Source organism: Oreochromis aureus, linkage group 3, assembly GCF_013358895.1.
Source record: "Oreochromis aureus strain Israel breed Guangdong linkage group 3, ZZ_aureus, whole genome shotgun sequence".
NCBI classification, from domain to species: domain Eukaryota; kingdom Metazoa; phylum Chordata; class Actinopteri; order Cichliformes; family Cichlidae; genus Oreochromis; species Oreochromis aureus.
The window spans coordinates 114026637-114039281 of record NC_052944.1 but is presented as its reverse complement, the minus strand read 5'-3'; the positions used below and the strand labels follow the sequence as shown (position 1 = coordinate 114039281).

At 39.2% G+C, this 12645-nt stretch overlaps 1 protein-coding gene across 1 annotated transcript in view; it reads right to left on the bottom strand.

The window, feature by feature from the left end:
* The window catches only part of LOC120435068 (NACHT, LRR and PYD domains-containing protein 12-like), a gene marked incomplete at its 5' end in the record, with an annotated part of 78268 nt that overhangs the window by 43898 nt on the left and 21725 nt on the right, over positions 1-12645 (bottom strand). The window contains one exon of the mRNA XM_039603924.1: positions 7492-7665. Coding sequence (XP_039459858.1) covers positions 7492-7665 — 174 coding nt within the window. The remainder of the gene's footprint in view (positions 1-7491; positions 7666-12645) is intronic.

The following is a 12645-nucleotide window of genomic DNA, read 5'->3' as shown; positions in this document are numbered from 1 at the left end:
CATATTTCAAGTAAACAGCTGGACTGATCAGGTCCAAACACAGAGTGATCAACAAACAGCTGTCATATCTTTATATATAAGCTCTTTATAAATCCTGTTCACTGCAGTCTGTTTACTAATAATGTCAAACTGTTAGAAACACAGAAACATCAGAATCGTCTTTGTTGACATAAACCTGTCTGGGATCCTTTGTTGTTCTTTTGATGCAGAGTTACATTATAAATATAAAGAGTTATTTCAGAGTCTCATCAGTTTTCCTGCATGTCTTTATTGAACACATCAGCAGGGCTGAAGCTCTCATGTTAAACACACACTGATCTATGGACACGTTCATGTGTTTCTAACAGAACCAGGCTATTATTCTTCTAATGAGGCGTCGACCATGTTTTCAGTTCTTTGGAAGAAAACATCGCCCTTTGCCATCGTTACTTTTCTTTGACTTCTTCAAATGCAGCTGAACTCCAGCTGGTATTTTATTGGACTCTGCAGCTGTTTCTGGTCATCAGTTCATTCCTGCAAACCTCTGAACCTGAACAACAATGATGCTGCATTGCTGGCTGATCCCAAAAGGTTGATTCTGTTCATCTGGACGTTTTCAGAAACGTTTGCTCACTGATCAGGTGACTTCTTCAGTCTCAGCTGACTGCAGCTTTACAACCTTACAAACAGCACATTTGCACAATGACTGAAACCAGCAGCACCTGATATATATGATACTAATATAATACATATACATATATAATCCATACTAATGATGAAGGAACTGAGCTCACAGTGTTCATTCAGTGAACTACTCAGTTTATTTTGGCCTCAGAAATGCTCACTCTGTTTGTACATCACTGTCAGCAATAGACTCATTCTGCTGTGTGGACAGGAACACATGTGACATCACTTCCTGTTTGTTTGTGACTGAAGAGGAAGAAGTTTACAAGGAATCATTTAGAAGAGTTTCAAACATCAACTGATTGAATCCATGAATGTGAAAACGTGTTTGTGAGTGAAAGAGACAGACATGTACAGACTGAACTATCTGTTCAACAGTCAGTGTTTCTCTAACAGGAGACACTCTTTACACTCAGCACAGGGACACTGAGCAACCAGGAAACCAGAACATAAACCCAGGATAAAGAGTTTGAGTGAATGTGGTGTTGAAGGTGTGGAGGTGGATCAGAGTGTCAGAGGAGACTCTGTAGAAGGACAGAGTGCCAGCAGGACAGTCCACATACACTGCTGCTCTGTTAGAGACAGAGGAGGAGGAGGAGGAGGAGGAGGAGGAGGAGGAGATGGATGTTTGTCTGTTATTGTGCCAGACAGAATGAGGACCATCATCAGAGCAGAACAGACTCCAGGACTGATCATTGCGTCCAAACCTACAGTCTATGCGTCCTTTCCTTCTGATGCTTCTGTAACTCACTGATATACAAACTCTTCTTCTCCACTCGACCTCCCAGTAACAGCGACCAGTCAGACCATTTCTACACAGCAGCTGAGGAAGAACATCAAATCTGTCTGGATGATCAAGATATGACTGAATCTTCTCCACATGTGTCACCTTCCTGTTGTTGTCAGACAGTTGGAGCTTTGTGTTCACTGTGTTTGTGTCGATTGTGAGTTGACAGGAATCTGATGGAGAGAACAAACACAATCCAGCTGCAGTTATTGATCCATCATCTGTTCATTGATTGACACTTTGATGATGACTCCTGACATGATGAAGATGGTTGAATGTGTGCTGCTTTGTTTTCATGAATCCCATTAAAAACACACTTACACTTCCTCAGACCTGGTCTCAACCATCGGACTCCAGCAGGCTCCACCCTGAAAGGAGGAGGGGTCAGAGCAGTCAGCATGCACACATGGACATTACATGGCTCTCACACACACACTGTTACACACTGAGCTCAAAGCTCGGCTCCACTGTTTGATTCAAAGAAATCTACATTTATTTATCAGCACATTTAAAAACAGGTTGAGCCAAAGTGCTGCACAGAGTAGAGATAAAATAGGAAACCTACACAGTAATTACTATAAAGACTCGTCAGAATTGAAAGCTACAGAGTACAAATGTGTTTCCAACCGGGTTTTAAAAATGTCGAGTGTTGGTGACGACCTGATGTGAAGGGCGACTGTTCCAGAGTTTGGCTGCAGCCATCGATAAAGCTCACCTCTGTTTTTACGGCTAGTTCTGGTCAGAAGCTACTTATCTGCAGACCTGAGGGCTCTGCTTGGATTATTTTTGTTAGAGAGAGATAAGATGGAGCCAATCCATTCACAGATTTAAAGACAAACAAGATCTGGAAGTGGATTCTACGACGTACTGGTAACCAGTGGAAAAAGCTGGAAAAAGCTGGTGATGGGTCGTCTAGCACAGAGCCACCGCTGGAACCAGACAATTCATGAGGGAGAGAACTGTAACAGCGCCGTTCCTTCGTTTGACCTCAGTCGCTCTCGTCTGCTCCCTCGTAACACTGCTCTTTATTGAGGTTACATGAATATGCATAAGTTCATTAACATATGACGTCTTACACAGGTATGAACAAAGAGTACCAGTCTGTGCATAGTGTAGGTGTGTGTGTGTGTGTGTGTGTGTGTGTATGTGTGTGTGTGTGTGTTCCAGATGTGACCATGATGCACTCTGACAATTTCTACATTCACAGCTTCAGCGTCAATAATAGTGTTGTCAAGTACATATTTTTCTGTTATTGTTCTCAAACAACAGAATAAGAATGAAATATTGATTTTAACACAGCAAATTAGCAGCATTAGCTTATCAGAGTTTCCAGTATTTAAGCTTCCATTTCCAAATGTTAGCTGCTCCTGTCTGCCTCTTTGTCACACACACAGACTAAAATGATTCACAGCCTTGTTTCATCCTTCTGTCAGTGTCACTGACTGTAACTGTAACTGTGGACATACAGCATGGGAAACATACACATGGCTGACACTTTATTAGGAGCACAGTGGCCACTATCTCAGGTACACCTGTGACCTAATAAAGGGTATCTAAAGTTACAAAATGTTGTCTCTGTCCAAATATTTATGGACCAAACTGTAGGTCTACTTTTAATGAAACTCTCAACATGATTTATCAGTTATCATTAATGTTCCTGCAAACAGACTCCTTGGAGACCCCTACATAAATATCCATGTACTATCCAGCTAGACTAGTGTGTCTGTCCCTGAACATATTCCTGCATGTGTGATTGTTCATGTTTCATCTGCAGGAAACAAACAGGAAGTGAGTGAAGGACACAGGAAATGTTTCCAGCTCTTCCTCCTCTATCAGACATTCTCTCCATACCTGAGAGTGTCCAGTCTCCAGCCTGGATCCTTCAGTCCAGCCGACAGCAGCTTCATTCCTGAGTCTCCTGGATGATTGTAGCTCAGGTCCAGCTCTCTCAGATGGGAGGGGTTGGAGCTCAGAGCTGAGGCCAGAGAAGTACAGCCTTCCTCTGTGATCAGACAGCCTGACAGACTGCAGACACACAAAACAACCATCCATCTGTCTGTGGGCTCAAATTGTGGTCATAAATATTTTGTACTTGTAAATCAGTTTTGTATGTGTAAAAAGAGTGTGGACTTAGCCAAAAAATACGTGTGAAACTCTGCACTTAAGTTTCAAGTTAAAAGTACGCATTTTGACCCTATTTTTCTTCCTTTCAGTTGATTGGTCAATGTCATGTCAATCACAAATTTAACAATCCAATCAGAGAACAGATGGGAAATAAAAAGAAAATAATTGGCATCAGAAAAACCCAGAAATCAGAGAAAAGAAAACCAAAAAAGGAAAAAATGACAAAGTATGCTTCAAATAAAGATTACAAAGAAAAGAAAAAATCTTGCACAAGCGAGGCATATAAAAACTATCCCGAAGTTAGACAGAAACATCAACAGTATGTTAAAAGACATTTTTTTCTGAGAATACTAAAGTTAGACAAAAACAAAAACAATATATTAAAAGACATTACTATGTGAATACTGATTTCAGACAGGAGACACACACTCAAAGTCCTGCACAGTAAATGAGCTGATGAGCGTTTGTGCTGCTGCCTGATAACAGAAAAATAGTTCTGCTGGTTCCTGTTCTGAAAACACACATTTATAAATGTTCACTTGCTGTTGATCAAAGGTATGTTGGTGTCTCTGGACTCTGAGGGGAAGTTTGTTTGGAACAAACTAGATCAAATGTTAACGTCCTGGCAGAGGCAAAGAACTTTGATTTGATATTTGATTTGATTTGATTCATGTTTCAGCTCAGACTGACAGAAATATTTGAACTGCTGCTGTGTTAAAGGGAACACTGCTGTTAGAAAGCACCTGATTTGTTTCTGCACACTGAATGTTGTACTTGTCACACTGCAGTACTATTAACATAAGGACACAATACACTACTTTGAACTCATGATTGAATGTTGCTGTAACAAAGCCATTAATGGCGATTCAAAGTGTTCATGGTTGCCCAGCACAACAAATGATTGTACAAGTGTGACTGATCCACTTTCTAATGTGTGTGTAGCCCACACTGTGTGTCACTGTGTCACAGGTGAGTCTGTGTATCCAGGTTCTATGAGGAGAACAGGATATATTGACTGAGTCCAGCAGCTTAAAGTCTGACTCCATCCTCCATTTAAATAACTCACACCAACAACTGAACAGCTTTGCCTTTGTGCAGCTGACACTTCATTTTAATGTCCTTCTATTCTGGTTCATCTGGTTTCAGTTTCTACAAGCACACAGGTTTCATCAGTGACTCTGTGACCTCAGTAATCTTTGCTGGGCCTTAATGCTCTGAACAAAGCTGCACATCACAAGACTAAATAGAAATGAATCAGTCTTTCATTTCTCACTGCTGTTTGACTTCAGCTCTCAGTGTCCCACCATAACCCATGGAACGAATTACTGTCCATCCAGGCTCCTGAACATGAAGCTGATGAAGGTGGAGTGAGGGCTGATGGAGATGATGATGAGGAATCCAGGAGCAGTGGGTGGATGGCAGCATCAGCATGAAGGATCAGTGTGAGAATACATCATCATCCACAAAGGAAACCAGTCTGAGTGTCTGACGCTCTTGTTAGAAAGACGCAGTCGCAGCTTGTGGCTGCAGTTAGCTGGTTTGCAAGTAAGCTGTGAGCTAACTCACTAGCACATTGAATACTAAAGTGTGAAACATATAAATGGCCTCTGGGCCAAATCCAGCCCTTGAGATAATTTGATATGTCAAATATTGATGAATTTTCAGGCTTGCTGATAGTCAATGTGAGCACGGCTGAGATGTTATTCTGATGAGCAAACCATGTGGCCAAACACTTTAAGAGACAGACTGGGATCATACCATTATGTGAAAGAAGACGGAAATGTCCCATAGACAGCAAGGGTAGTGGTAGAGACCAGGTACACAGAGAAACGGAGAGCTGTATTTAAATGCAAGCGTGTCAGAAAGGTGAAAACGCAAAATTAGCAGCATCTGGCTGCATTTCAGTGATATTGGGAAAGCTTTACAACCTTATAAACAGCACATTTGCACAATGACTGAATGCAGAATTCATATAGGAGATATATAGGAGAAGCATTTTCCATTTTGGAAGACAAAGAGTTTCGAACTTGTCCACACTGTTGGGCAAGTTACTTTGAAAAAGTAATTAATTACAGTTACTAGTTACTTCTTCAAAGAAGTAACTGAGTTAGTAACTGAATTACAAGATTCTAAAAGTAATTAATTACTTGAAAAGATAGTAACTATTGCGTTACTTTAAAAAAAAACGTTTAACCCTCTGGGGTCCAGGGTAGAATTGGCCATTTTAACTACTTTTGATGTTTCCTCCACATTTTACCTTTAAAACTATTTACTTTGTCTTGTTTGGTATCTTTCTTTTCAGCACAACCTCACGTGTCTGAATTTACAGTCATATTTTCATTTTGACATACTGTATTAACACAATTGATCTAAAATCAGACAGAAGTTATATTTTTTACTGTAACAACCACAAACATGTTTAATGAATCATATTTCATAACTTTAAATGCAAATATAAATTGTCAATTTTAAAATCCTATGCACAAGTTTTGCAAACAACAAAGTTATTTGCATCCATTTACCTTTTACCCTTTTTTAAAATAACCATTTCAAACTATTTACAGAACAATCAGCTGTTCTTCAATAAGATGCCACACAAATTATTTGTGCCACTCCAAAAACATAATTTCTGTCCACTATAAAGGAGAACATCACAGCCTGATACCTGCAGGTCTGACAGCAGCAGGTGTATCACTCTTGTTTCTACCTGGAGACAGCAGTCACCTCATTGTTCTGACACACAACACAAAACTATCCACAACACTACACACTAACTACACAAGACAACACATTAACTACACACTGCAAACACGCTAAATGTCACAAATCTCACATCTCAAAACTCGCTCTCTCTCTTTTTCTGCTGTCTCGCTCTCTCTCTCTCTCTCTCTCGCCGTCCCTCCTAAAACTTCCCCCTCTTCCTAAACAACCAAATGTCATGTTGCCATATCATTTTTTGATTGTGCATTTTTCCACCAACACGAACGGGCTGTTGGTTTTTTGTTTTTTTTGCTGATAACCAGAGAGTGCTTGCTAGCGCTGTCCTTGGACAGTAAATAACTAGATAACTGAAAAGAATACAGATAAAATAACAAAATAACATGAAACTCAGAAACACTGGATGGCATGACCATGACAATGAGTCTGAAGCCATGAAGCCATTTAGAATTAAAATTTATAACTCTTAACTTGTTTAATCTGCTACTTACCCAAAGCAACCAGAAGTAGATGTTTTGGACTTTTAACTGTATTTTCTTAAGTTTTACAACTTTTCTTACCATTAAAAACCTCCTTATTGTAATTTATACTATACCAAGTGATTAAGCAATAAACATTTAAGCTGTTGAATCCCAATGTCTGCGGTATCACAGGTGAGGGAGAACATGGTTTAATGGGATGTACCACCAGATCTGTTATTTAAATATATAGATGTGTCGTATCTACAGAAATGTCAGAATCTCAGCTAAAACTTCACAAAAACATCTCAACAACCACCAAACAGCTAAAACACCAAGTGAACAGATTCCACAAAAACGATGTAAACAAAAAGTGCGGATCCCCCTGTACATATGTTTTTCAAATGTGAAGTGAAGTTTTGTACTTTCATTTACTGCTGGTTCAGTGAATTTTGGTTGGACAGTGATGAATCTGTCTCAGAATCTGTGAGAAGTCTGCTTTCAGCACGCAACAGCATTGTTGGTTGTGTGCTGTGGATTCACCTCTGCAAACTCATCATTATTTTTACCATCAAGTTTCTACTTAGACAATAACAAAAGAACTACTTCCTCTTTTAGAACCTTTCAACATAAGAGTATGTTGCACTTCAGAAGACCTCCACATCTCCTCTTATTAGAGGACTGCCTTATTATTCATTTGCTAATTTTGTCAGTAGATGAAAAAAAAATGCTTGATCTCACCTGAGAGTTTCCAGAGCACAGTGTGGACTCTTCAGTCCTTCAGACAGAAGCTTCACGCCTGAATCCTTCAGGTTACTGTTACTCAGGTCCAGCTCTCTCAGATTAGAGGACTGAGAGCTGAGACCTGAGGACAGAGCTTCACAGCTTCTCTCTGACAGGTCACAGTGACTCAGTCTGAAAAACAACAGATAAACAATAAAAAAAAACCCACTTATGTTGAAGTGTAATGAGACACTGTCATATTTAGCAACATTAAATCTTGTTTTTGTAAGGAAACTGAGCACTGACGGAGAGCAACATGTGGGCCAGGTCTAGATGGCACTTTGGCAACAGTTACACCCAGAAATATTTCAGAAATGTGGAAAATTTCCGCTGCAATGTATTCAGTATTGAAAAAAATGAGTGCTGATGATCACTTAATAGTTTTATAGATTTTTCAGATGTCAGCAGTCATTACTTCTTTGGTTTAGTTTAGTTTTTTATTTTACTTTAGTTGTTTGCACCTGATTTGTGTCAAGGTATGATCACATATTTACTTACAGAGCTTTGTTGGAGGCTTTGGCCACTGGCAGCAGCCTCACTTCTCACCTTAGATCATCTATTTCTTTCTGGAAAAGCACGAGCATCTTTATCTAAGTGTGAGAGGTGAGCAGTCTTTGGAAGCCTTTACTGTCTGATTTTCATTTTTCATTTCATTTATTTATTTATTTCACACTTGGTACAACAATTCAAACAAACCAACCAACCACACTTTCTATCAAAAAGCACTACAACCATGTGTGAAAAGGAGCAGGAAGAAGAAAATATTCTTATTAAACCCTGCCCCCTATCTACAATCCAACTTATATTACAAGTGGGCACCAAAATCAGGGAACAAACTAACATTAACATTTATCTCCGGTCCTAACCCAAACCAAACAACAAATTTACAATCAGAATATACCACTCCACATAGTAACAAGGAGAAAAATAAAATTAAAATAAATAAAAAATTATAATGGATCCTTTTTCAATGAACTCCAATTTCATTCACATTCTTCATATTGAGTTATCGTTTTAAGCATGTAACACTTTTTAAAACAATATAAATTTATACAATTCTTTAAATCATAATGAAGTGAGTTCCACAATCGTATACCCCTAACCGTTGGACTAATTAATCTTTGTGTAGTCCTAGCTAACTGATGCTTAAAATAAAATTTCCTTCTGCTATCTTCTCCCCCTGAACACAATAAAAATACTCTTTGTAACTTAAAGGGCAAAATATTATTTTTAGCCTTAAACATAATTAATAGTGTCCGTAATTTCACTAAATCTCCTAATTTTAATAATTTCAATTTTATAAATAATTTATTTGTATGTTCTCTATATTTAACATTATGTGATGTTTAAACAATGGATCACAGTGGGATTTGGATCATTATTTTGCTTTTCTTCTATTATTATGTTTAGCTTCTGCTTCACATAAATTCTCTGAGATATTCTCTGAAATGTTTCCCACTGTTGGACAAACTTTCACAGTTTCTTCATAACCTTCCTGTCGTGTTCGGGTCAAATCTGACCGATTTACAAATAAAAAAAACCTCATAAATATTGTGTTTTACGGATCCAATTGCCTCGAGGCCTTATGACATCCTCCACACTATAAACTTTAACATATAAGAGTGATGACTTTTGAGTGTTTTAATCAACTTTGTTACATCTGTGGTGTTCCCGGCCAAAAGTGATAGAAAAAGATAGACATAGAACTAGGGCTGCACGATTAATCGTTAAAAAATCGCGATCTCGATTCATACTTATGTGCGATCTCATTTCCAAATGACAACGATTTAAAAAAAAAAAAAAAAAAAGACGACGACGACGACGATTGTACCGCATTTTGATCCGGGACGTAATCTGCATGAAAACAAGCGCTCCCTCTTCCTGCTCAACAAATGACAAGGGCGGAGCCTTGTACCACGTGATACAGAAGCTGTGCCGTGATGCTCAAATTGGCAGGGAAAAAACAACGGAGAGCACGTCAGGGATGACGAGAAAGTAACAGGAGAAAATCCGTCCTGGTCAACCACCCAAACATCAATAATGGGAACCTTATACAGCGCTTCCCTATACACGTCGAACTCCGGCAGGCACAAAGAAATTACGGAGGCTATTACTTATCACCTGACCAAAGATATGGCTCCCATCAACACTGTGCAAAACGAGGGATTTAGGAAAATGATCAACACCCTAGACAAACGCTACACAGTGCCATCCCACAACTATTTTTCTATTGTTGCACTACCTGCTCTATACACGCAGTGTCCAGCAACGGTGGAGACGGAATTACAAGCAGTACAACATTTTGCGGCAACCACAAAATGTGAGGCATTTATTGTTTTTATGTTTATTTATTGTTTTTATCTTCAGTTTCAACTGTTACGAAGTTGATGTGCAGTTAATAAGTGCAATAAATATTTATATTGGAAAAGAAAATCGTGAGAGAATCGTGATCTCAATTCTAAGCAAAAAAATCGTGATTCTCATTTTATGCAAAATCGTGCAGCCCTACATAGAACATAGAAAAAGAATGGGAGAATGAATGAGAGCACACACAGGACACTCTTATCTCTGAATGTGTGTGACTTAGTGAAACAGAGGATTGTACTGCATATACTGTGACTGACAAACAGGGCTTAAAGAGAGGTGTTTGGATTAAAATGGATTATGTTAAAGTGAACGTGCTAAAGAAATCTGAACTGACTGAAATGTGAAGTGAAGATTATTCTGATGTGAAAGAAATAATATAGAGATAATAAGGTGGGGCTGAAGATCAGTGAATGTCATGTAAACACCTGATTGGTTGACTAGATATCAGAGCGACAGTTTCACAGTTTTCCCAGTGGACTATAACTTTAAGAAGATGTGACATTTTTCCAGGAATCCTGTTCTCCGGAATATTTCCATGAACACTAAGCTGGAACACATCTACAGTGCTGGAAGTAGAGCAGGGCGATATGGCCAAAAATATTTATCACGATATACATTTGAAAATTTGCAATAAAGATATAACTGACGATATAATTGATGCGAGACAAAATACAACTCCACAACTTTACTAGCGCAAAAAAAACCCCCATCCATTTCCACTTAAACAAGCAGCTGTTTTTTATTTGCATTAAAGCTATATAAACATTTAACATTGCAAATGCAAATTCCTTGCTGAAAGTTTAACCAAAAGGCATTTCCAGTAGAAATGGGCTGACATATCCTCAGCATAACCATGTATAATATCCACTGAAGTTAAAAACAGGAGCATTGCAACATTAAACTGCAGTGTGCCAAATAAAAAAATCAAATACGTATTTTTCGGACCATAAGCTGCACGGGATTATAAGCAATGTTCCCTCTAAACTGTGGACGTGCGCAATTGCGCACTGTTGGCACGGTCTCTGCGCAGAGAAAATCTGCGTTGCGCACACACAAAAAAATCTAACCTGAATTGAAATTAAATATGTGCCGACACCGGTGTTTTAGCTAGCAAAGCGGCGTGGCTGATGTGGAGTGAAGCCACATTAATGACAACGTGTACAACCATTGGAGATGTGAGCAGGACAGACGGAACAATTGACGGAAAAAGTGTGGACTTTATACCAGTTTTTAAATTGTGTTGATAGGCCACGTAAAACCAGAGTTATGATAAAAATATCTGCAATGTTTGGTTTTCTTCCTGAATACTATCGTTGTTTATATTTACTGTGGGAAGAAACGGTAAAAACGGCGTTTTATAAGGAAAACGCTCGAAAGCGCTCTCCGCCTGTGAGCAAAGACGAAACCGAAGCACCCCGCCCTTTCCCATTGGTCGAAAAATGTACCATGTCGACCAATCAAAACATGGCATTTAGTTGTTAAGACACAGGAGGAAGTTTAGGAGTGACGGCGGTGTTTTGAGATGTGAGAGATTTGCGACGTTTAGCACAAATCTTGTGTAGTTAGTGTGTAGTTAGTGTGTAGTGTAGTCAATAGTTTTGTTGTGTGTGTCAGAACAATGAGGCGGCTGCTGAATGTTACAGGTGTTACAGGAGTGATACATCTCCTGTTGTCAGGCCTGCAGGTATCAGGCTGTTGTTCTTCTTTATCTCATAGTGGGCAGAAATTATTTTTTGGAGTGGCACAAATAATTTGTGTGGCATCAAATTTGATGCAGAACAGCTGATTGTTCTGTAAATAGTTTGAAATGTTTATTTAAAAAAACTCCTTGGCTGCATTTTTAGGTAAATAGCTGCAAAAAAAACTTTGTTGTTTGCATAACTCAGTAACTTTTTTGAAGAAGTAACTATATAATTAATTGCTCAACATTGGTCTTTATATACTGTATTTTGCAGACAGAGAGTTACAGGACTCTCTCCCAGACCACAGACTCAGACTCATAATACAAGTCAGTGTCATGGTCTGGCCAGCCCTGCTGGGCGACCTGATCATTTAAGTTTGGGTTTATTTTGATGGAGCCGCGCTTCCCCGGAGGCAGGTCCGCCGACCCGGAAGTAGCTCCGTTCAGAGCTCGGCACACCGCCGATTAATTAACATTCACCAGCTGCCGTGAATTATCCACCATCAGACCCCGGTGTATTTTACGCGGTGACCAGGCTTCAGTCAGCGCTGGATCATTAGACTAAGCTCGTTAGTAGTGTCTCGATCGTGTGCTCTTTCCAACCCGCTTTCGGATTGCTATTTACTGTTTTGTCTTTTGCACCAGGAGGGGGAGAGGAGAACACGGGAGCTGGGTGAATGGACCACGGGGAGCCACGGCCGAGGGATTTCACTGGACTGTATTTTTTCACTCTGTAAATAAATTCACTGTCTCATTGCAAGGAGATCTGCGCTCGAGTCCGCTTCTTCCACACACCACGACAGTCAGAGCTTTATTTTTTTTTTTAAAGAAAAGAAAGTTGTGTTTTCAAAAGTGGAGTTCAAGTTATTTTTACTTCCAATAGTGTTAACATCCTACACAGGTCATGAACAAGACTTTTTTTTTAAAATTTTCATTGTAAGTGGGCTAAAGCAGTTAATTAAAAGTAGTCTAACATAAACGTAAATGCTGTAATGTGATTATTTTAATAAACCATGTAACTTGGATGGATTCGACACTGGCGTGACCACAGTGCACACATCTGA